This window comes from Sander vitreus, chromosome 16 (genome assembly GCF_031162955.1).
Source record: "Sander vitreus isolate 19-12246 chromosome 16, sanVit1, whole genome shotgun sequence".
Taxonomy (NCBI): Eukaryota; Metazoa; Chordata; class Actinopteri; order Perciformes; family Percidae; genus Sander; species Sander vitreus.
In genome coordinates this window covers 17,283,786-17,310,351 of record NC_135870.1, presented here as the reverse complement: position 1 = coordinate 17,310,351, position 26,566 = coordinate 17,283,786, and the positions used below count along the sequence as shown (strand labels likewise).

The following is a 26,566-nucleotide window of genomic DNA, read 5'->3' as shown; positions in this document are numbered from 1 at the left end:
AGAGGAGATATATGTGGAACTTCATATCTTGCACTAATGTCAGACGCTACGTGTCTACCATCCTATTTCTTTTTTTTTTTTTTAAATATCATGTGTCATTAAATTGTGTGACACTGTGATGATGAAAGATAACCCAAGTCTATGAAAGTCATCAGTCAGGTCCACCAGTCCAGGATATGAAAATATGATTGGAAATGTTGTACATTTGTTCCCTTCTACAACGAGACATTTAATAAAAAAATGTTTATATTATCATGATAACGTAATACTGTGTTGATTTATATAAGGAATCTAATTTCTTTTCAGGTGTGAATGCATACCCTTAGCTACCAAATTTAGAACACTGATCGTTAAAGGATGGTTTCTTAAAGAGCAGAATATTAAAGTCACTTAGTAACATCTGTTCTGTATATGTCAGGTCAAAGTGTGAGAGTCACACAGGGTTGAATACTTCCTGCTGTATTAAATACAATATTTGACCTTCAGTTAAAATGTATGACATACACAAATGAATGTAAACAAGGATTTGTTTTTTAAATATCAAATTTAATTTGGTTATAAAAGTTGTATTTTTTCACATGCACACCCACACATAATGAATCACCATAAATACTGTCCAATGATGTCTCTTTTTTTCTTTTTTAAACTTTGATTTACAAAGCAAGCACATACGGTGGACTGATACATCTGATTTCAAAGGACACTATGGAGAATGCTTGCAGTCTGTTACAGGGAGAGGAAATCTCAAACAACAAAAAGGCTGTCGTAAAATCAAGTAGAAACATTTATAAATTATCTACAAATGGATCAAAGTACAAAAGAGCTACAGCGTTTAGAGACTCTACGCCCATTCACAAGTGAATGATTTGGTTTTGGGACACCATGTTACAGTAATTCAACTTTGTGACTTTGTGAATGAGAAACCATACATAAACAGCTTTGGAACCAAAAGCATGTAAACCGGTTGTCAGCCGAACTTTTCTTACATTCCATTTTGGCAAACCCTCTCTAGTCATTACATTGAATCAATAATATAAATAAATAATGAGGAGAGAGAACCCTCAAGTGCAACTTGACGTAAAGGACAACTGGAGATACATAGGATTTACTGGATATTTAAAACTAAACAGAGAGAGGATAAGCTTTTTAAGTATTAAAGCTATGAGACATACTATCCCTCCAGTTAGTAATTCTTGAGCACTTTCAGTCACCTCCACAGCACACAGAATGTTGGTACAGTATTCCTCTTAGTAATCCAAGGTAATATTTGCTTTAAAAAAAAAAATTTAAAAAAATTCCAATTTATTATTTCTATACTCTTGTACAATGACTATAATAAGCCAAAAACTGAGGTAGGTTTTCCCTTTTTTTTTTTTTTTTTTTGGGGGGGGGGGGCATTGCGCATTTTAGGGCTTCCATTCTTTCATTTAGAAGTTGGTTTGCTCTCTAAGCTCCAGGTTTTCCAATTTACCTGGATGTGAAAACCAGTAAAAAAAAAAAAAAAAAGGTTAATATAGGCTGAATTGGAACTACTAGCTGCAGAAGGATATCTGAAAGTTGAAAATTCATGCTGAATGTAGGATAAAGTTTATCATTAAACAGACTGTCCTACCCTAAAATACGACTTGTATGTCCTGGCACCGCTAGGGGCGCTAATTTATGAAACGCTCCTATTGGTCGTATAAGAGGGAAGGAATAAACAACCCATATGGATGTGTGTTTTGGAGGACTTGTGGGAGAACTGGAACAGAATAAATTGAAGAACAAAAACTTTGAAACAAGCAAAAACTAATTAAATTTGGAAAGTAAAAGTGAAATGCTGTCATTCACTTAGAACACTTCATTTAGATTTCAGTATTTTCTCACTGCAGACTCATCCATCTTGTATTCAAGTCACGTTTTGGAGCTTTTTACGCTGACAATGAATAACAAACTGAATTAATAGACAGCCAGTGTGACAGTCTGCAGGATATCAAGTAGTTTCCACTGATGTGATGACATTTCCCATTGCGAGTCTTTTAGTGGCATACCGCAAATATATGTGAAACATTCAGTGAGTCAACAAACTAAATGGAGAAACAGAAAATTGACATCACTGATAACTGTCTCCATGCAGACTCAGGCTTTGACTACATGTGCTTATTTCATAAATTATTAAAATATCCAAGATCAAAGGAAAAAAAGTCCAAATCTATTCCGTACCAGAAAAGGTGGAACATGTTAAATTGTAATGGTATAGTCCTTAAGTACTGTAAGTACAAGTCATGTAGAACATAAATGCAACCAGATATGAAATGTGAAATCAGTTAGTGTTTCTCTCCACAGACCTCAGTTCGATGAAACATAACCAGCGAACAATGCACACCTTGACATTTTGAGGCTTTAACGGCCTTTTAACATGAGACAACAAAACTGAACAGTGCACAGGCAATGGAGGTAGCAGCACATCACTAAACCACAGGACCAATAACTGCATGGCCTCTCCTTAAGAAAAGAAAAGTGAACAAGAGACATGAAAGGTGCAAAACATGAACGCATCACATACTGCCGTACACACACACACACACACACACACACACACACACACACACACACACACACACACACACACACAGGCACACAAAACATGTCTTTTACCAATCAAAACACCCACCTTTGTGCAATAGGAAGACAGACACAAAGTTTTGTCTTGAACTAGGCGTTTCATGACAGTTTGACAGTGAGGACGCAGACACACATTTCTGCTCTTATTTAATTAAAAAAAAATGACAAAGCACAAGTAACCCGTCATGAAACAAAACAAAAACCCGGTGTAAATCAAACGTCATCAAACGAGGAATGTCACGCTCATATTGTTTTAATAAAGGCCACTGAGACAGCTAAGCTCGCCCGGGGTCTCTGACGTTAATGCCCTGTTGCCAATCTGCTATTCTATTTTATTTATTTTTTTAAATGCCTTTCATCGCAGAAAAACTCCTCTGCTGAAATCACAGGTACAAGTGGAAATGTTTCTTTTCTTCCCACATACATATGCTACCGCCTCTCTATGATATTGCACAGAATAAAGCCTTTGTGTTAGCAGCCAGCATTACTTCACAGAATGCCTCGATAACAGTGTAGTCTATTTGAGATCTTCATAGAGGAGTAAGGTCTCCGTTTCCTTGAAGTGACATCAATACTCCACAAATATTTATGTTTTTGTTTTTTTGCTGAGAAAAAAAGCCTGTTAGAAGATGTAACCAGATGCTTTGTTTTCACAGCTACCCTGCTTTAAACAAATGAATAGTTTCTTTAAGTAATGATAAAGAAAACAGAAAAATACTGTCATGAAAATCCTAGTTTTTTGTTGTTTTTTTAGTCATTTGTTGATTTAAAATACATCACAGTAGTATGTTGTTGTGTCTGCAGGTGACCTCTCTCTTGATTTTGGCACTGCACTGTACATAATTGATTTGTGTCCATCACCGTACATGAATAATTGTATCACTGGTTATATTAAAATAGGCTCAGGCAGTCCAGGAGACAAAGCTCACATCTTCTCTGTCATGTGTTGTTGGATCAGAGTTGATTGTATGGATGCAATATACAGAGCCTGGCATATACACGTATAGTACATGTATGCCTTTTTTTTTATTTCACAGGGGAGAGTTTCTTCAGGAGCTTCTTCCCCTTGGAAAGTAGTCCTTTCTTCTTCTTGTTTGCCAGATCTTGGTCTCGGGGGTCCCTAGACTCCACAGGGATGCGGGGGCCCCTCGTAGGACTGAGGGGTCTCATGGTGCCTGGGAGGAGGGGCCGAACAATCGGGGACGGCGCTCGGACAGGTGTGGCGTCGTTGTCGACCGTGTCGGTGGTTTCTGTGGTAACCTGAGGAGAGAAGCGATTGGGGAGGTGTGGAGGCATGGGGCAGCGTATTACAAAAGAAGCAACCCTTTTACACTGCAGACTAGGCCTCTGTCTGTCTGTCTGTCTGTCTGTCTGTCTATTTGTCTCACTAAACAAGTATCCACTGACTTAATGATGTCTTACTTGCTTGTGTGTTGCCTGACTGTACTTGTTGAGAAACACGTCTGATTGGTTTTATTCTGTAATTCAAATGCATTATTTATCCCTCCAGCAAGGAGCTTACATTTTGGCCCTATTTGTTGATCAGCAGGAAATCTCAAACTATCATTTCTATTCAATGTGATGGATGGTAAGGTCATGGGTTAAGAAATAACTTATTTTCTTCTCTTTTAACATTACCAAATGGCACATGTATCACATGGCTGTCCAGCACAACATGCATTTAATACAGATTTTTAAAAAGCTAAACATCACAACACATCTATCTATCTATCTATCTATCTATAGATTTTATCATAGTTTCATAAATAATTAGCAAAATAAAATACACACACACACACACACACACACACACACACACACACACAGTTTAAGTTGTACATATGTAAAAGAAACACTGAGGAAGAAGCCATCAAATGTTGAGCACGACATCAGCACAAGACAGAGCTGGAGAAGTCCACCATCAGTAGGCCATGAGGAAACATACAGTACAGTCATATACAGTACAACACCCAGGGACACAACTGTAGATACCAGGCTTCTCATCTAATGCAGCAGCTGGATACAAAGGTATGTGTCTGCATCATCAGTAAGATGATATAGTTTGTATTTTGATATCATGAAATTTCAGATTTAGAAGAGTCTAGTTTTCTTAGACTCTGGTCCAAATTGTCAGTGATTTGTCATAAATATACAGAAATATACCGCCTTTGGGTGACAAAAATGCTGCTATTCAGTATTGTGTTAAAACATTTGAACAATTTGAAATAAATATGTACAGTATATATTTGAAAAGTTTAAACCAGGAGAAATGACACATTTTACTGATCTGCTACGTCACCGTGAACAAAAGAGCATTACATAAACACTTAAGTGCGTCCATAATGTGAATTGGCATTTGAAAGCCTTTGCTGTGACCACACAAGCTGTGCGCATTAGAGCCACGAGTTTGGTATCTCAAGTTGCTGACTTACTGTACAAGGCAGACAGAGCCATTTATGGTGTGAAATGAACAATCTTCTTCTGTGTGTTTGTTTTGTTTTGCCAAGCGGGTGAGGAAAAACAAAAAAGAAATCAGATGTGGCAGCAGAGTTATCGTCACTAAAAAAAAACAACACACACCACTATGCAAACTGAAAACAACATCAACACCAACACACATAAACACAGAGCGCAAAAAAAAGAAGGTTTTTAATATCCAATGTTTTCTTTTATTGTTCTCTTGTAACAATACAGTATGGATGTATCAGTGCTGCGATTAGTTTTGTCTCTCGAGCTCAAAGCAAACATGGCATATCCGCTGTCAACAGGGCTGAAAAATAGATTTGATGTGTGTGCAATATACATAAAGAAACAAAGCCTCTTTAAGGAAATACAGCAGTCGAGCCAAGAAAGTTATTATAAAATGTATCAAGTTTGAAAAAGGCATGCTTCGCTCTCTTTTTCATCTTTAAAGTTTTCTCTCAAATTATTTATTTCCGTGTCATTGGGTAGCCATTGTTATGTGTTAATAAAGCACTTATTATTATACACAATAACCACCATTTGATTTTGTGTTCCATTGCAAAGAGGTACCAAATTATCTTGTGTAAGAAATGAGTTGAGCCTTTTTCAAGTCCTCCATAACCAGTGCTACATGCATAAATTACCCGCAGAGCTCCCACAGTCTATCCTCTCTCTGTCCATGTCAGGCTTTGCTTCTTCCTTTCTCTGAGACTCAGAAAGGTGTTAACACTGGATTTTTGTCCCCTTTTCCAAACGGGGAGGGGGGAGGGGGAGGGCTTGTTAGTTTGTATAGAGTCACCACTGTCACCACATGGACAAACACACACAATGAACAGCACACAGACGGCAAGTGGAGGAAGCGAGAGACGGAAATCAAGAGAGAGGACGGAGGATGGATGAACACAGGGCCTAGCGCTGAGAGCGGCGATGATGATGTACCCGTTTGCCCTCTGAGACGGTGGCGGCAGAGTTGGCAGGCGGCCGGTTGGCAGGCTCTTCCTGGGGGTAGTGGGACGGAGTATCGGTCAGATACACCTCCACGTCATCAGGCACTTCTTCCAGGAAGTTAGAGGGAACCAGACCACGGTGGCCGTTGATCTCACCCTGTGGAACGGAAATGAGAAGAGGAGACATTTCTGTCTGAACATGACGCATTTCATACTGTATACACAACACGTCATACTGTATATGCACTGTTTAGGCTCTAATTTCTTTTAATCTCCTCAGGGATATATCAGGTCACTTTCAATGAAATCTTTCTTTTTGTTCTCCAAAATCAGCATGTGAAACTAATCTACACTGCCACTCCCTGGACCTTTTTATTATTACATTCATGTCTCTGTTTCAAAATGATTCATTTGCAGAGCCATCATCCTTCCCAAACTTCTGGTTTGTTTGACACCCACAATCCTGCCTGTAATCATTCAATGTGCAAAAATTGGGAACCTACAGTTAACACATTGCTGTTACAGTAATACCCAGGAAAGGTCTGTACAACGTTCCACATTTGGGAAATACGCTTATTCACTTTCTTGCTTAGAGTTTCATGAGAAGATACCACTGTCATGTAGAAACAGCTCGCCTCGCTCTGCCTTAAAATAAAAAAAACTGCCCACCAGTACCTCTAAAAATGAACATGTCATATCTTGATGATTTATTCTGTATAAAAAAAAGAGTAAGGATTGCTGGTCCAGTTTTTTACAGATTAAACAAAAGATAACACGTTGATTAGAGAAGCAAACATGGCCAAGCAGCACTCACATAATAGAATCCATCTTCATCAATATCTCCAAACACAGCCATGATGTCACCAGCACAGAAGGTCAGCTCAGCCTATCAGGAGACAGAAATACAGAAAGGGATATACTATGTCTTAATCTGTTATACCATTATTATAATAATAATAATAATAATAATATATATTATATTTTATATATATATATAAGGTTGAAAGCACTTAATTGGAAGTCACTTTGGATAAAAGCATCCGCTAAATGACATGTAATATATATATATATGCATATGCATATTAGCTTATGTTATAAATGCTGTGGTGTGTGGCATAGGTTTATGCTACATACTTGTCCCTATACAAATAAACATTAAAATAAAAAATAAAAATGTGTTTATGGCTATTGTCTGATACAGCACTTCCTGGATCTGTAAGTGTGTGTGTTCAGCGAGGGGTCATTATCAGTTAGTGATACCTCGACATCAACATTAGGGGAGCTCTCTCGGGGATCGTAGTCGTACAAAGCCACCATCCTCCTCGAGGCCTGATCTCGACGGAGGCCTCTTCTGTTCTGCTCTGCAATCAATAATGGGTGGCGTGTTTAACACAAAGTATTTCATCTCGTGTTTCGATTCACAATCACACTTTTCAACCCCACTGACTCTGAAGCAGTTCCATAACTGTCTAACTTGTCCATGAAAGTGAGGATGCCAGCGTAGTAGGCCTACCTATTCTGTCCACAGGGGTGCTGAGTGGCAGAAAGCCCTGTTTGATGAGCTGGTCCATGGTCTCCTCGTCCTCCGCTCGGATCTCTGAGACCATGTTACAGGGGATCAGTCCCATCCTGCCCCTCACTTCTGCTCTGTAAAACCCATCTGTATCTTTATCACCGTACACCTGCCAGACAAGAGAGTAAAAGAGTGATGTTTAGCACTCCCGCTTTAAAACTTGCCATGCCAGTGATTTACATGTTTTTTTTAGATGCCCTTTAGCATATGTATTTTATATTTTCAGATGAACATGGCAAACCCTATATAAAGGTCAATTCCAGAACAATTTGTACAAAAATTGTTATGACTATGATGCACCACTGATGCAAATTTGTCAGTTGCTACAAAAATGTATGTTTTTTTTAATTGTACTGTAAAATAGAGTTTGAAGGACAAATAGAGATTCAAGACATTAACATTTTTTACTGACAACTATACAAATGAATCTTGCACAAACAACAAATTTCAGTATTATAGTGTTTGTTAATGGACAAAATGCAGCAAACAACTATAACCTTATAGCTTGGATGCAAAGAGGAAGACAGAATATGCTGTACGTCAAAGTATCTGACCAATCTTAATTTTAAACTCCCACCCTAATGATCTGCCCCTCTTTGAAGGGCAGCTCCTCATCAGCTGCATCAGGGTTGGGGGACATGGACAGAGGATCGTAGTCAAAGAGGGCCACAAAGATCCGGAAAGACTCCTCGGGCTCTGACTCATCATAGTAGGTGGGAGAGCGGCGATCTCGATCCCGATCCCGATCCCTATAGTCATCTTAAATACATTGAAGACAAACACATTCCATCATCCTGCATCACTAGAACGAGCGACCACTGAATGTGGTCCAACACACAAAACAGGAACTTTGGAGGAGACTTTGTGTCTTTGTAGAAATATTTAATATTTCCAAACATAGTTTTTATGTTTGTCTTCTGTAAAATGTGAGCCTGTGTTTGTGGTGTTCAGTCACAAATTGAACAGATTTCAGGGCTCAGAAACTAAACTTGAAAATCATTTGCTGAATAAATTGTTGCATACAGTATATACACTCCTATGAAGAGCAAGTCCATATGTTTACATATTGATGTCTTAGCCATGCTTGAATCAATTTTGTCTCAAAATGTCTCATTGATTTGCTGTATTGCATGACAGATTTGATTTTTCTGTCTAGCCACAATTGTGCCTATCAGCGTGCAGGAAGAAATCTGTGGTCAGTCAACTATTTACTATTCACACACACACACACACACACACACACACACACACACACACACACACACACACACACACACACACACACACACACACTTTTGTCTATTTTTATGTTTGGAAATGCAGTGTGAGACAAATGAGAAGCAAGACAAACCATGGTGCAATACACAGACAAAGTGTGATTCATGTACACCAGAAACACACAAGACACGCATGCTACATGAAACCTAAAGAAAAATAAAGATACAACTCCATATGTCTATTTTCACTTCATATAAAAACATTTGAGTGAAAGTGATTTGAAGCAAAAATCCCAAACTTCCCACACATTGCCAACCCTTGTAGCCGCAAGAGGTCTAAAGCACAGTTGTGGAAGCCTGTCATATATATTCGAATTTGGAAAAATGTACTAGCTAGCAAAGTGTGATACTGTTGGGCCAAAGGGTTATTTTGGTGCTTTAAAAAACAAGCATGATGTGAAATGCATTGCTCCTGGGTGAGCATATGCCAAGCTACAGAAGGTTTGGTAATTGTATTTATGCGGTACTAGCAAAAAAAAAAAAAGTATAAGGGATAACTGCATTTCCAACAACTGATACTGTATTTCATACTCAAGAAACTTAAACATCTATTAAAAGAAAAGAAAGCAGTGAATGTGTAGTCATTCTTTAATGTCTACCACTTATATTTCTTCAAAATCTCATGCATGAATGCTCTCATTAAAAGTGTGGTTGTACCACAAAGGGAAGGGGTTTAGCAGGCATCTGGAGTTCAGTGCAGTAAGTGAGGCATTCTCTGAGCAGTCAATCATTTATCATCTGCAACTGTGGAAACGTTCATCCTGGACCACAGGTATGGCTTGCCAGTGGGTCCACCATTTCAGTGCAGTGCAGTCATGCTGTTCAACTGTAAGCATAATAATAACTATTATTATTTGAGACAGAGAAACAGGCACTTGCAAGTGTCCACAGCTATGTCTTGCTGTTTTTGTTTTTTTTGCCAGTTGCTGGTGGCATTGTTGTTGCCATGCTGTGATGGTAGAAACAGGACTGCAGGCACATACCATGGGGAGACCTGGTACCGCCCATGTGCCTGCGGGAAGACCACTTCCTGTGCCGAGCTACTTTGCCATAGTAAACATCCTCGGTGATGGGGTTTCCCTCACCATTATTCTCAGAGGTTACCTCTACAGGAAACACCAGTTAGAGGGTGATGGGGTTACAATGCAAATCTCAACATTCCCCTCCCGAAAGGTTAACTGAAGATTTTTTGCTGCTTAGACAACAAGGTAAAAACACATAGACACAGGAAAGTATAGAAAACTACTGTCGTGATTGTCAGATTCTTCATCAGAGTATCAGTGTGTAGTGCAACTGTGTACAGCGGTTTAAGAAAAGTGTCAGCTTGTTGCATCATAATAATCTCTGCAAGATCAAACTTATGTTCAGGTAGTGAAGGGCATGAGCATGGTTCATAGACACAGTGGTGATCTGGAGACACAGAGAAGCTCATGATGGTTTTAACAGAGCAACAAACGCTTCTGTTCTATGGCACGGAAAACATAAAAAAATATATATATCTTAAAGACACTCCCCTCCGCTCTCTCTAGCCACCCACCCATACTGACCAATGGAGGGGACCATTAGAGGTCGTCTCTGAGGCTGGGAACCGCCATGATGAGTTCTTCGCCCAGTCTCCCGGTCATGACAGCCTCCAGTGTTGGCCTGAAATAAACATAAACCACAGAAAAAATTCGCAAACATTAAACATTCATGAGCTGCTCACAGACAAATGGACATACTCGCAAAACAGTATGTGAAAAAAAGGCACGTTGACAAATTGTATGTAAACAAAATCATGCAGCACTCAAAGGCAGGCACACTAAAACACAGACGCAGAGACACACACTCAGACACACACAAGCCCACGGGAAATGTTAACATTCCAAATAAGCGAATATTGATAACATACGTTAAAAAAAAAAAATGGTGTCAAAGATATTGGTAAGCACTGTCTACCGTATGTTACTGTGTAGTCTCCCTTCACAGCGCTAAACTGTTCAAACCCAGTCTCTCTCTGTGTCTCTCTCCAAGGTGCTGAACACACTCACGCCCAGTCTATCTTCATTTCTCTCCATAGAGCTGAAACATTAAAGGTGCTCTCTGCAGCTTTGTGACAATGTTCTGTATTTTGATTCTGTGCCAGCAGGCGGTGGCAAGGCGCAGCTCCATGTTACCGCCGATCTATATCGACGACGTTTCATTTCTGAGATTGTTCAGGTGCTGCCGGAAATTCCGCCAGATGTCCCTCACCGCTTTCTTTGTGTTGGCATTCTTAACTCCGGCCGATTTAGGAGTACTATGGTGAACTGCTCCTCAAACAACTTTTGAACACACACATTGTTGTTCCACCAAAACAAGTTCCTTCCCGAGGCTATTTTGCAGAGGCCCCATCATTGTGTCCGTCGCTTAGCGCCGCTCATGACGACTGCGATTGGTTTAAAGAAATGCCAATAAATTTTCTCCCATCCCGGAATGTTGTGTGGACTAGCCAGACCTTCCTCCGGAGCGCTGTGGAGGAAGGTCTGACAACGAGACTACCTCCGATCCTACTAATAACCGGTATCATACACCACAGGTTGCTGCTATGTACCGAGTATAATCTCATCACATAGCTAAATAGAGAAGATTGCAGCTTAAAAAAAGAGTAGATTGTTAGCAAAATAGCAAGTTTTGATGACTAATATCATAAAAGTTGGTCCAGACCGGATGATCAAACTGCTCCGGTACCGGTACCTTTATGTTGATATGCTGCCTGAAAGCATTAAAACCCAGTCTGGCTCTTTCTGTTTCTCTCCATGGTGCTGATTTATTTCTCCCTTTTTCTATGAATTTGAATTAAACTCAGCACACACACTAACAACACATCAAATGCAAGTCAAGGCAGCAGTCTCAATTGAAGTATCTGTGCCTGTGCAGTTCACTAAATAATAATAAATTTGGGTGGTTATGACTCTTGGGTTTAGAATAAGTGCAAAGAACTGCACCTTGGGTGTGTTGTGCGAGTTGCGTCGACGTCCCTCTTCCAGCTGCATCTCAGAGTACAGCTCCTCCTCATCCTCTTCAATGATGTCAGACAGGTCAGAGCCCCGGCTGCTTTCGCTGTGATAATCTTCATTGTGACCATAGTGAGGCTTTTGGCAGTCACACACATACAAACACACAAACACACAGACGCATTTGTTTAAGTCCACATACATACATACAGACATGCACACACCAAACACACATGGATGGGCAAACACACGCACATGAACACACACAGAGACACGGTCAAAGGAGTGTATGCATGCAACCACCCAGACATGCATGCACACACACGTCCAAACATACACACACGTAAGAGGTTGTCCATTGAAAACACATTGGGACTAAAGAAGGTAAAAAGATCCATCACTTATCATGTTGTTCTTACCGGCCTCCCAAGCTCAGAGCCTCTGAGGAACTCATCAACTGAGGGTCCTCTCCGACGGCCGCCCGCAAACCCTTCTTCGTCTTCCTCTTCCTCATCAGAGTGATGCTGGTGAAATGAACGACCCTGCTCTCCGTATTTGCCCTGCCTCCTGTCCCCCTGAAAACATGCATGAAAAGTGAGGTTAGTGAGTAACAGAGACAAGGGGGTACCAGTAGTACTTCATTATTGATTTTTGACTTGATATTTACATTTTTACTAGTTTGACATTGCAATTTGCTGTCTTTATGTTGTAAATATACTGACAGTCATAGAAATTATCATGAGACCTTGCCACTTTCGGCTGCCACCCTTTGCGCTGCTTCTCGGGCGATGGCTTTGGCCACCGTGTCCGGGATGAGTGTGCCTCGAGGCTGTGGAAGAATCCTCTGGGGGGAGGGGGAGCGTGGATTGGCAGGGGGAGGGGCCTCAAGGGTGTGGCCTTGCATGGGCACAGGAGGCTGGGAAGAGGGCGAGCGTGTGGGGTCCCAGCTAGGCTGGCCAGGAGGAAAGGCTCCCCTGTGGTGAGCCGCGTGCTCTTTGGCATCCAGGTCTCTGGCACATACTGGTCTCTGAGGTATAGGGTGGTGATGGGGGTGGGGTAGCAGAGGCAGTTGGTGCTGGGGCCTGGGACCTTGTTGGGAAGGGTAAGGCTGAAGGTGTAGGGGCTGAGGACGTGGGGGTCGAAGCTGGGGTTGCGGGGGTCCACCTGGGTGGGAATTTCTGGGATGGGGTTGAGGGTGAGGAGGGTGTGGTTGGAGAGGTTGTCCGTGTGCCTGGGGTGGAGCGGGAAGTTGGGGTGTGGCATGAGGATGGTGAGGGGATTGGAGGTGGGGTTGAGCATGGGAGTGCGGAGGGGGGGCCTGCGTGGGGGTGCATTGGCGGTGGCAGGGGCAGAGCAGGTAGAGGCACAAGGAGGTTGTTTGGAATGACGGCAACTTGAGAGTCCTGGGATTCTCCCTGTACTGATAGCGTCCTGACGATGACTTCCCTGGCCTCCAGGCACTGAATCCTTGTCAGCTCGACAGTAACATAGTCTGCCATTGGGAACAATACCTCAGCTATCTGGATTTAAACAAGAGAAAATTAAAAGGTGACATCAACATAAGCTGCACGATTCTTTTTAACAACTGACACAACTCTTTCCTTTAGTGCCACCCTAAGACTCCAAGACTAAGATAAAAGTATTCTTTTTGTTCTGAGCAAAAACCCCTTACAATTTATCAATTTTGCTATAAGTATGTGAAGCACATAATAAGGCAGAAAACATTGTGCTGTCAAAGTTTCAACATACTGTGTTGATTTATTTTTTTGGCAGTCACCAGAGGGAGTGAGAGACCTTTCCGAAAGGTTCACAGGTCCCAGATTGAGAGTCTTGCACTGAACATAAATCACAAGTAGGTGGCACTCTGTGTGCGCTGAGGGCACTGATGACATAATGCTCAACACAAAACAGAGGCTATTACCACCCCATCTGTGATGTAGGTGCTCATGTTTCAACTGGATTAAATATGATTAAACAACTCACACAATGGTGTACATACTGTCTCTGTGTACTGTATGTGGGCCTTTAAAATATGGATCCAATATGCATGTGAATTCTCCACAAACCGGTCCCGTGGTACTTTGCATGGTACTGTACAAAGTATACCTAATTTTCCCTCTAACCACGAGTGATGCCTTTAACCCAAGATAAGCCCCTCACCATACCTTTTAACAGAGGATGTAGGTTGGTAATACGAACACTTGCTAACTCACCCTCTGTCCTTTAGTGCAGACTGCATAGCCAACGACATTTGCCCCATTGGATGTGCCCATGGGAGAGAGGATGGGGGGCTTCCAGCGGACCTGTAGGACCCCTGGAGCCTGCCCACAGAGCACCTGTACATCCTGGGGAGGCTGGGGAGGGCCTGGGAGGTGAGAGAACAGGTATTTGTTTTTTTAATTAAAAAAGTTATGTCAGATATTTACTGTTTCAATATCACTAATATATAAACAAGAGGAAAGGATGTGAAGCATTCATCAAATGCACAAATTGGCACACACAACATGCATAGAAATGTCCACATACAATAGGGGAGGGGAGGGTGGGGGGTGAGGTGGGAGTGAGGATTCAAGAAACAACAAACTGGGTTCATTTATTTCTGCATATTTCAATTTGTGAAAGAATGACACAACACCTTATTTGTACTTTGTAGATATACACAGTTCATGCGGATACTTGTGATTATGTGACATTGCCAGTGGGGGACATTCAAAAGTTGTGTGCTGTGTTTTTAAAATGTCATTTAACTAAATGATCATGTTATCATGGCAGTACACTAACACCAACATAATCTAAGATACTCCATAATCAAACTGAGTTGTAAAATGAAATTCTCTTAGTGTAGTCGTATTTTTACAAAATCAAATATGAACAATTATGTGTGTATTCCTCTGGTCTAGCACTGTCCCATAACCCTATACTACTCTTTATGGGAGGAGAAACATTGAAGGTAAAATAAAACAATGTGGGGTTCTGGGCCTCCTGAGAGAAGCGCTGTTGTCTCCGCATGCAGGAAACAATCCAGAGAGACTGACTGCAGCCCATTCTTTCTCTTCCACTCTTCTGGATCACTGGATACAACATGCACAACTGCATTCAAGCAGAGGCAAATGCACACTCATACAAAATGGTCATTCCAGTGAGCAGTGGAGGGACACTGCTTTATATAGCACTGGTTCCTACAGGCTAGGCTATATGCTGAGGAAATGACTCATCTGAATAATAACTGATCATATCTTGCGATGCATGACTGCTCTGTAATTAGTGATGTGCTCAGTGCAGTAAGCAAACTTGGGCAACATTGCATTTGAATTTCTTTGTTTTCTTTAAATATATTTAAATTCCAATAGATACACAAATGACAGCATTGTGTTCAATAAATGCCATGTTGCCCAGATCCCTTCATTGATTGCTCATATTGAACAATATGTCATAATCATTCCCAGTGTCATGACTATGGCCCTCTTCCAAAATTATCATAGCACTAATGTCATCTCTGCCCATTGGTTTGCAATAGAAGAAAATCATTTAGTGCTCAGACATTTGGGAAACCCAGCCCAGGACTGATGTTTCATTCTGACCTGTTCTGCAATATGGTGGTGGACCTAGACAAAATACAATACACAACAATGGCATGGTAAGGCAATGCTGTACTGTACTCTTCTACAGCACAGTACAATAACCTTAACATTGATATGGCATTACATATTTGAGTATAATTTGAGTTAGTTACAGTAGAATAGTAGCAGTCTGTCATCTCTATCTGTCTCCAACATTGTTTAAAACGTGTAAAGAGCAATCATAAAAAAAAAAACTGACAATTGTCTGGTATGGAGCTCTGCATATATTATTGATACTGTATCTCTATGTATAGAAATGAGCTTTGCTGACCTGCAGCCTGAGTGCAGAACTCCACACCGGCTTCTTTTCTCTCTCTCTGCTCCAGAGGCAGTTGCCATGGCACCTGGTGCGGCTGTGCCACCACCGTCACTTTGTACACCGTCAGGGGCTTCAGGTTGATAAAGCGTAGTATATACCTTCCTGGCTTTACCACTGCATGCTCTACCCCGTCCAAGAACACGGTGTGACCATAGTTACTGTTGCTAGGCAACCAGGAGAGCTCGGCAGTGTCGCGCTGTATGTCGTCCACCCGAAGGCCGCACGGCGCCACCACCACATTGGCTCCCACCAGCAAGGTGCAGCGCAGCTCGTCTGACAAGCCCCGGTCCGTGACACTCTGCACCGACACGCGATGAACGCAGCCGTCCAGGTCCAGCTTCTCCAGCAAACACTTGGTCCGGCCACCGTACGCTATACTGGCACGAAGCTCCCCGTCTACTAACACGTTGTAGCCAGAGATGTTCCCCCAGCCCAAAGGCACTAGTGGAGGCTCCCAGGCCACAATGACGCTCCGTGCCAGCTGCTTGATTAAGTTGATCTTTCGGGGATAAGGCACAACGTCTTCAGCCAGGTCCTCAGGGTCCATGGGCCCCCCTGTCCCATTGCTACAGGGAACCAAGGCGTTAGATGAGCCCAGGAGACCATCCTGTGAGGCACCTCCATCCACTGCCATCAAGGCCAGGGGCATATGGTCCAGTGGGCCCGGGTCTTCTCCTCCCTCCCCAGACTGAATCGCTAGCTTTTCCTTGTCCTGGACAAACTCCACGAAGTTGGACGGAACAAGTCCTCGCTGGCCATCTAGCAGCTCCCCTGTGAAAGAGAAAGACATAGAGAGGCAGATGTAGTGTCTCATTCTTCCTGTTCATGTTGAAGAACAAAAAGTCTAATGCCAACGACCTGAAAATGCTACCCTTTAAAAACCGTCTTTATAGGAAAGCACAGCAGTCCCTCAGTGATGCCTCATGCAAATGTTAAAATTAAGTTTCACTAATGGTTCCTTACGAGACAAAGACTAAAGGAAAGCTGTAACTTGAATACAATTAATCATCAGTGAGAGCTACTTTCATTGCAGGGTGGGAATGAGTCAGTGAGTAAGAGGTGGGAGATGTAAACATACAGTATGTACTATTCCCTAAGATGTAAGATTTACCACAGCTTCTCTGATGCTATCTTTAGTACTCTCTCCAGTAAACACAGTACTAAGAAAACATTTCAACATTTCGAAGAACTTGAACTTTAGCTTTGCTGTGCTTTTGAACATTTTCAGGAACACCCTTGAGCATGTACGTAGATGCTGCGGAAATGCAGAAAAAACACCAGCTTAGGCTTGCACCGTAGTTTCTTTCCCAAAGGGAAGATGTTTGTCTTCAAAAAAATCTCACTATCATCTTGTCCTTCAATCCCTTTCTCCACAGACCTTAAGACCATCTGTGTACGTCTGTGTGCTTGTGTGTGTGTGTGTGTGTGTGTGTGTGTGTGTGTGTGTGTGTGTGTGTGTGTGTGTGTGTGTGTGTGTGTGTGTGTGCATGTTGTTTGTGTGTGCTGATGATTTAGCTGAGCCTCGCTGGATTAGTCATCAACCTAAAAGGGACCGAGGTCCCATCTTGACAACAGCTTGGTTTAAAGCCCCGAGTCTCCATCCTGCGTGGTAAATACAAGGCTCCTCCACGATGCCATGCAATCTCACCGCCCACAGCTAATGAATCACTGAGGCTGAGTACTACTGTGTCTGTAGCAGGCTGCGATGTCTGCAGGATTGCTAGTCAGGAGGATTAAGATTGCCTCTGATGAAGAAGCCTTCATAACTCTAAAGAGATTAGACAGAAAATCACTCCAATCACCAGTTGTAATTAAAGTGAACAGGATTTTTTTTTTCTTGGTGACACTGGTGCACTGACACAGAGCATACTTACATACAGGTGTAGCCAAAATAATCACCTATTGGGAAAATGACTTTGAAGAAACGTTGAATGTCAGCTAGTTGATTCTGATTGTTCTGACAACTTTAATATGTGAGCTTTCAAAGCAACATCAGAGCAGCTTAACAACAGCACAATCATCTGTGCTTAAACTGAAGGTGGATCAGTCAAAAGAAAATTAATTGAATTCTACCTGCTGTTTATTTATTATTATACAGTGCACAGCTTCTTAGCTGTACCAGAGTTAATTATAAGCTAATTTAGGTCTGGAGTCCCTGGGCAGGAAACAGACAACATATTTGATATCCCACAGTCTTAAAAGGCATGACAACACGAGCCAGATACAGATACACTGCACTGATGAAGATGAGGTCAGGTCACAGGATGAAAATAACCAGCAGGGATGTGACATAAACAGTATGAGGGTGACAAATGCTGAGTAACTGTCATGTAACCTAAGAAGAGCCACGTTTGTAGCCATGTTTGTAGCAATGCATCAGCATTATAGTCTTGATTATGATGTAAGCTTGCAATACATGTCATTGTACATATACAAGATCTATATACCCATAATGTACAGTACAGTATATGACGTGGTCATTTTAAAAGGATGTCGAGGGGATTTAGATGCCAAATAGAACACTGTAAATAGAAAAAATTAATTGGGGGATAACTGTGAGCTGACACACACGTCTTGGCATTTTGTCTCATTGTGAGATAATTAATACTTGATGATGCACACGCTTGCTGTGACTGTCAAGCGTTCTCTGCTACAGCAGCAGACAGGTACTCTGCCTAAATCACAGACCTGAAAAGCAACAAAGGCTGCTGTACTGTAATCTCTGATCTTTAGACTGCAATATTTGCTTTAGACATTTGTCAGTTAATAAGCCTAGTTAATAATGACAATTCATTTCCCATGTCATCTTGGAGTCTTGTTTCACTTCTCACCTTGATAGAAGCCGTCATCATCCATGTTTCCGTACACGTACAGATATTTTCCAGCCACAAGGGGGAGTTCTGCCTCAGGATGCTCGTTTGGTCCATCGTAAGGGTTATAACTGAAAGGAGAAGTTCACTTCTTTCTTTTTTTTGCTTTCACTACTGCAGCTTTTATTTTTCCAATCATTTGTACATTTTTCAAAAGTTTAAATGATTATGTGCAATAAAATCAAGGCGATTCCTAAAGCTGATCTCATTCACCTGTAGCGGGCAGTGCAAAGGCGGACCTGGCCAGTATAGCGAGGCTTGGACCTGGGTGATGGGCTGGCCTCATCCTCCATCTATAGATTGACAACAGAACCCCCCAAAAATGTCATTAACATCCTATTCATAATTGAGATTCAACCCAAGAGTAAGCAAAGTAAGCTATTAAAGGGTAACTAAAGTTTTTTTCAACCTGGACCCTATTTTCCCATGTTTTTGTGTCTAAGTTACTGATGGGAACAACAGTCTTTGACATTGGTCCAGTGTTAAGCGAGACCGTGAAACAAGCTACAATGAAAGTTAATAGGGCAATTGTGCAGCTTGTATTTACGTTCACAAAAGTGCTGTTTTTGCCACTGACAGGCTCAGATTAATATTCTAAGTGTCTGACAGCATTATGGAAAGGATTTCTGTTAAAGAGTAAGATCCTTTGTTTAACATAAAAACATCTAAAGCCACCAGACTCCATGTAAATATTATTTTAGCATCGTAAAATACACTTCATTCAAAGTCAACAGAAACAAAATAAAACTATAAAAAGCCGTTTTGGGTCATCTTTCCAGTTTCCAACAATCACAACTTTCGTTTTTCGATTTACATATGAAAATATGTTGGCTCTATACATACTAAAAGCAAATAGAGTCTTGGGTTTAGCGCTAGCGACCTCAGAGCTGTTTCTGGTTAAACAGAAAGGTCTTAAAGATGTTTTTAAAAAGGCCTATCTCTGTAGGGATCCTTTCTGTAATGTTGTCAGACACTTATAATAATAATCTGAGCCTTTCAGTGGCAAAAAAAAGAACTTTTAGTGGACCAAATTGACAATGCACACTTGCTCCATAGGGTTACATTGCAGCTGCCGGTTACAGCGTTCATGCCTAATACTGGATAAGTTTCAAAGATTGTTGTTCCTATCAGTTACTAACACACAAAAATAGGAAAATAGGGTCCAGGTTGAAAAAAACGGTAGTTACCCTTAAAGTTTGAATACATGGCTGTATAAATCAACCTAATCGGGTTAATGCTGAGAACAGAGGAAACTTAAAACTATCTTGATAAGTTACACATGCATTAATGTGATGGTGGTGTCACTCAGACCCACCTCTGAGGGGGTCCGCTGTCGAGGGCTTCTGGGGCGGTCTATTGTCACGGTGCTGGATTTGACAGACAGCAGTTCTGGTCTTTCTCTGTCTCCAGTATGTGGTGTGCAGGGCAAGAACTGGGAGATCAGTAGCGGCGTGTGTGCCACGCTCTCATCGCCTGGGAGACATTGATTTCCATAGCAAATAAAGAGCAACTGTCATTTCTTCTGCACCCATTTGCTGCTCATTGTACAGCTATTGATCTCCTGTTGAAGCGAGTGTACAGCAAACGCTCTTCATGGCAAAGGCTATTCCACCCCCATCAACACCTTACATCTGCAACACATTTGTCCTTAAATAACACTGAGGTCCTCGGGGGAAGAAAAGCACACACATTTGAAAAACGCAGGCGATACAAAATAGAAAACTGCAGTCAACGAGTGTGAACAGCTGAATTCCTTGAGGAAATTAAAGTAAGTCAACAACATGGGTCCACTGTATCAGTGGGTTCTTGTGGATTTGTGAGTGAGTAATATTATGCATTAGCACAAAAGCATCAGTGAGTCCCCCCTCTGTTTCAAGTGAAGAGAAAGATTTCCAGCACTTCAAAGACCTCTGGTCTGTGCCAGACGGTATAAATCTACATCACTGATATGGCTCTATCTGCTGGCTCTGCAGGTTGTGTCGTTGGAATACTAATGTGTTAAACCACATTCATGTCATACATCACGCCTGTGATCAATTAGGCGAGATATTGATCGTGACTAAGCAGTATCTGCACTAATGGTGTCCACCTCTAGTCAGGAGTGAGCTGATTCAGCTGTTGTGTGAGCCGTCTGGCGATTAGATCCCTCGGACTCTCATTTCGTTCTGATCACAAGCCTTTTGATCACATGTAATTTGGTGGATGCTTTTATCTACATGGTCTAGTGTGCATTCATTTTTTTTAAGAATGGGTAGACCTCACTGTGAGTGAACCATTTAACCCTGATAGTCTTTGTGACATTTTCTTATTATTAAAAGTACTCCACCGATTTTAGCATTGCACTTCTATAACACTGTCGGACTCCCGATGGACAGTTTAAAAAAAGAAAGTATCAAAATCATTGCAGCAGAAACAGACAACAACATATTGTATTTAACAAACAACATTTTGCTTGTATTTGAAACCACCTACTGCATACAACCGACAAACACAGTATGCAGTATACTACTGTGTACTGTGTTCTTCGGTAGTATGACGTATGAAACTGTTAAATTGATTTATTTTGCAGTATGCTGGGCTAGGCTTAGCCGGTTTCCGGTTTTAGAAAGTGAAAGTAAACAAGTTGTTGTGACTGTTCCAGCGCTTTGCATCGTGGGACACAGCAGGCAAGGTAGACTGGTCCGGCGCATACTGGAGATTTTTACTGAATTTGTGTAACATCTGGGTATTTTTGGTGTTGGTATTTTGGCAGAATTGCTTTTGTTTGCATACTGCATACTGCACGCTACATTTTGGCCAAATCAGTACATACTGCTATAGTAGGCGTTTCAAAGCCACTGTCTTTTCTCATTAAATGCCTTTTTCTTCCTTGTCAAAACCTGGAGCCTACCTAAAACGCAACTTAACAGACCGGTGACAGACCGAGTCCGGAAAAAAATTGTAAAATTGTTCCCCTTTAAAGCACACAGTGCCACAATCAGCATCAAGTAAAGATATAAAATCTGAATTAAATCTTTATAAACCATCACCATAAGCACTACTGCCACAACTACTACTTATAATAATAATAATAATAATAATAATAATAATAATAATAATAATAATAATCAGGATAATGAATTGCAAAACATTTGAAAAAAATGAAATATGTGTGAAGTTTGGCTTTGAGCTGAGACCACTGACCCACCTGTCTCTTTCTGGGGTTCAAATTCAACAATGACTTGTGAGAGTTTCTTCTCTGGTGAGAGAAGGATCTGGGATGTGGAAGCAGGATTAAATTTTAGGATGTCCACAGTATCTGATTGCAAACGGAAATTCAGCAGCTCGTTGGACAGCTGATGGTAGTGCTCACTCCGTGACCTGCATTTCTGCTCCAGGTCACGAACCTTGACCTGTGATAGGCAACGAAAAGAGCAGAGAGAGGTGGTCATGGCCGAGAAGAGAGAGAAAAACAGAGAGAGAGAGAGAGAGAGAGAAACATATATATATAGAGAGAGAAACATATATATATATATATATATATATATATATATATATATATATATAGAGAGAGAGAGAGAGAGAAACATATATATATATATATAGAGAGAGAAACATATATATATATATATATATATCATATGTCATGTTCAGATATGAATTCTCTGAAGAAGAGCCAACGTTTCATCTATTAATGCTGATCAAACACAGAGCCAATTAGAAATGGATCCCTAAAGAGCCATTTTTCAGCATACAGCAGCACGTTGTTTGAAACCACTGCAGTCTAATCAAAGCATAGGGAAGTGTAGAGTCATCTGCACTGCTGCAGCCGCTGATACATAACTGTTTAACTCCGATAACGACGCCTGAGTACTGCAAAGAGTTAAGAGGATTATAACACTTACAGTATAGACATTAAAAACATTATCATAGATATATCATATCAGAGGAAGTCAAAAAAGATGGATGGGGTCTACAATGAGTATAATAGTACTCAACCTCATTCAGCGCACATATGGATTCTCAATTTGCACAAAATACCCACCAAAGGCTTTGAAAGCTTTAGTGATTTGCTGAATATTCACACATGAAACTAATCAGGGAGAAAAATAAATACCTGAAACATTCTGTCCATATTGTTCTGTTTAGACAAAAAAAGGAGGGAGACAGAAAAAAAAGTAAAGAAAGAAGAAAAATTAAAAGAAAAAACATACTTGAGATGGAACCCAACACCAATAAATGCCATTGCGATCGATGCAAAGGAGGAAAAGAGGAATATATAAATAAATATTTATCAGTGCAGATAAATATACAAAACGTCACTGTTGGGCAAAAACATTGTCTCTCCATATTTCGTCATTTTAATGTTTTTCAATGCTACTGGTCACCCTTTCTATCTGTTTGTGGGTTTTACAGACATTTAAAGAGTGACAAGGCAATTTCGTCTGAGGTAAATATCTCAATAAAATGTTTTCAAATTAGTCTTTTTTCATTTCCTTAAAAACAAGTTTTAATGATAGAAGGTTTTCACCCGACAGCAACGATAAGCAATATGAAATATAAGTAAAATGAACTACAAAGAAAAACTAATTATTTATGTTTGTCAAACTGAAACTTCCAAGCACAAAGTGATTGAGGACTGTGGTTTCACAGAATAAAGAGCTCTGTTTGCTTGTTTGAGCCTACAGACTGTCGGACTATGTTTTTCTTCCTGTTGAAGTGTGTGTTTGTCCATTAGTGTCGAGAAACACGCCTGTGAAAGAAACTATACATTTATTCAAGGGGTTTGCAAGAAGAGAAGTAACTCCTTGACGGTGGCGTTTCCAATCCTCTGACCAAACACTTAATGTTTGTCTGAGCCAAACTCAGTAAAATCGTATTAAAGTGCTTCAGATGGATAATAACATGACCTCACTTGAACTACACTCACGGAGTCTGCACCCTGTTGTCGTGACAAAAGGATTTGGAGTGAAATGAGAAATTCATTTAGAGTAGATGAGCCAGTGACAAGCATCTTAAAGACTTTGATGAAACACGGCGGGTCAGTGATTTGATTATAGGGAAATGTAGTATTCAAGGTCAGCCTGGTTTGCAGGATTAATGGAAGTCTGCAACTATTGTGAAAGTTTGGAGTAATATTTTACACAACAGTACAGAGAACCTACAGGGAGACAAAGAAAGAGGTAGGAAATCTATCTGCACACACAGAAGATGAGCTACTGTTTGTTTTAATTCTCTGATGTATGAGTCACAAAGTGGTGTGGAGTATTGAAAAACCTACACAGTTTTACAGTGTTTGTTCTCAACTACCTCTGGGCAGGAAGAGGCCAGTGTACCATCTGTGAAATTCGGAGGGCATCGGCTAGCACCCTCACAATGTCCCTACAGTATGTGTCTCATTCACATTCAAAACCAATCAAATTGCTTGTGGAACTCTTCAGGTTCTGCACACGTTCAGGTTAAACCTAGGCCTGGTTTGCCTCATCTTGCTTAACATAAAAGCCACTATACCAGAGGTGTCAAACTCATTTTAGTTCATGGACCACATAGCCCTAATTTGATCTCAAATGGGCCAGACCAGTAAACCGCTGAGTTTCTTGTCAGCTTGATGTTGGCAAACGCAAGTTGCATCTGCAACGACAGCGTTCTAAGGCCAGTGTAGGAAAAAAAATAATGTTACGGACCTGGGAGAGAGGGGTAATATTCCGAGAAAAAACTCAAAAAAAAATTTTTTTACGGAAAAACTCGGATATTCTCTGAGATTAAAGTGGTAAATTTGGAATTGGAATGAATTACTTCCCTGCAATTTTCACAATTTGCAAAGTCATCCACTGGGCCCGACTGGACCTTTTGGCGGGCCGGTTCTAGCCCACGGGCCGCATGTTTGACACTGCACTATACATTCATTGTCAACTCACTTATTTGGGCTGTGTGGACGTGTGCAGTCTGTGCTTGATTGACATCTCTTTAACATGTTGTTGTTGCACCTGTTCATACCTTTATCATTGTTATTAGCACATGGAGTTTAGTGACTTTACATAATTGACCACTCAGTAAATCCCTCCCCTGAACAGCAAATCTTAGCTTAGCGATACAAAACAAAAAACAAAAGCCTCATTCACAACTAGCTCCTCCACTGTTTATGTCCCCACTGTGCTGAAACTGGTCCTGGATGCTCTCAGAGTTTAGGCTAATGTTACTGGATATGGGGTAAGTATACCCTCCAGCAAACCCAGCCAAACTTGCTACCTGACATACACACATTGGTTAATCCTCATCCTAAAAGCCATTACTCTTATGTAAGTAGGTAAGCTAAGCTTCCAAACAGGGTTATATTTGATGAAATAACAGTTTAATCTTACATTTTTCCATTTCATACTTACTATACTATTTGGGAGTATAATATTTGGGACTAAGTAGCTTTCTAGATAAATGCTGTTTTTTAATTGATATGTCATCTACATGGAGTGAAAGAAATCTGCCAGCAAAAGTTGTCATTTGTCAAAGACAGCAAAATTGACGGTTGCTGGCTAGAAATGCGAAGCCAGCTTTTGCCTAGCTCTATCTGAAATAGACACGTAACAAATTGACTGACTTTCGAGTGGTATATCTTCCTTTATTATTGTTGTAAAATAACAGAAAGCTTGACAGGCGTAGCAACGCGAATTAAGGGGGGGGCAGGGCTTAACGAACAGTAAAGTCCTAGCAAAGGCGCAATCAGCCAGAGTAATTTAAGTACATTTGTTTTGATTAATAAATATTTTATTGTGTGTAAGCTGACATTTGGTAGACTACTTTCCCCTAAAAGTGCTTGTGTTGTTCATTTTTAATTTGAATTCTTAGCTACATCTTAATATGCATTGTTTTAGAGAGTTGATATTGTAGTGCCCCTTAATTCCACATCTGTTTAATACTACATGAAACAACCTGAGGTTATTTAGTTTTATTTTATCAGCTTAAAACAGAACTAAGCTATATTTAAGAAAGGTAACACTGAGGTAGATCTGTGTTGGTTGATGTTACTGGACTTCTAACAGGTGTACTGCTTCCTCATGCTCTTGGTCAGCTTGAACACGAGCTTGCAGAGAACACACAGAAACACACAGTGGCAGCTGACATTGTGATCACAGTCCATGAGGTACAACAGACAGCACACGGCTGACACACTGTCCACCCAGATCCCTGGCAGAGGCTCCCTGGTTGATCACAGAACTGGTACTAGAAGAGATGCCTACTCCTGATGGCACGGCTCTGATGAGCAGTAAGAGATTTATTTTGGGGTTTGTTAGTGTCCAAGTAGAGGCTGGTAGCAAAACTAAAAGCACAGTTTTCAACAGTAAAAACCTCTTTGTGTAATTGTACAACAAATCACTTAGCCTCTGCTTGGATATATTTGTGTCTGTTTGACTGCTAATGACTGTTTATTTCTCTTTGAACAGACACCAATGCAAATACAGGACAATAAGCAGGTACATGGAGACAGCCGACTGAAAAACCTGACCGATTTCTGAGGAAGCAGTCACTATTCAGCTCGTTTATGACCATATCAAAGCCCGAGTGGTCTAATCCTGTGGGTATTTTGAGAATATTTACATATTAGTCATTTAAATAGAACATTTTGGAAATGGCTTTTGTTTTATCTTTGCACAGTGTGTAAACAATGAACAGTAAATAGGGCTGCAACAGTAAAATAAAAATGTTTAAAACTAAATAGTTGTTCATTTAACAATTATAAATGTTGGTTCTCCTCCTAAACTAAATTGAAATGTACTTGCATTATTTGAGAGCATCCAATTTGGGCCAGACTAAGTCATCAGTAATGCGGATAATTTAACATCTTAGACATTTGAACAGCCTCAAAAGTATCAAAAAATACTTTTCATGTGTCCCTTGTGATATTTGCAAATTTGTATTTAATGACTTTCTAAGCAGAGTAAGA

General features: G+C 40.8%; 1 protein-coding gene across 1 annotated transcript in view; it reads right to left on the bottom strand.

The window, feature by feature from the left end:
* Positions 1-545: 545 nt before the first annotated feature.
* Positions 546-26,566, bottom strand: part of LOC144531592 (RIMS-binding protein 2-like) — a 72,853-nt gene continuing 46,832 nt past the window's right edge. Inside the window, 18 exon segments of the mRNA XM_078271826.1 lie at positions 546-3,864; positions 6,007-6,171; positions 6,829-6,900; positions 7,275-7,375; positions 7,528-7,696; positions 8,165-8,346; positions 10,412-10,508; positions 11,831-11,977; positions 12,259-12,414; positions 12,585-13,154; positions 13,156-13,359; positions 14,053-14,204; positions 15,421-15,444; positions 15,731-16,549; positions 18,610-18,719; positions 18,862-18,941; positions 19,964-20,121; positions 21,836-22,040. Of these exon segments, the coding sequence (XP_078127952.1) occupies positions 3,631-3,864; positions 6,007-6,171; positions 6,829-6,900; positions 7,275-7,375; positions 7,528-7,696; positions 8,165-8,346; positions 10,412-10,508; positions 11,831-11,977; positions 12,259-12,414; positions 12,585-13,154; positions 13,156-13,359; positions 14,053-14,204; positions 15,421-15,444; positions 15,731-16,549; positions 18,610-18,719; positions 18,862-18,941; positions 19,964-20,121; positions 21,836-22,040 (3,645 nt within the window). The 3' untranslated portion in view covers positions 546-3,630.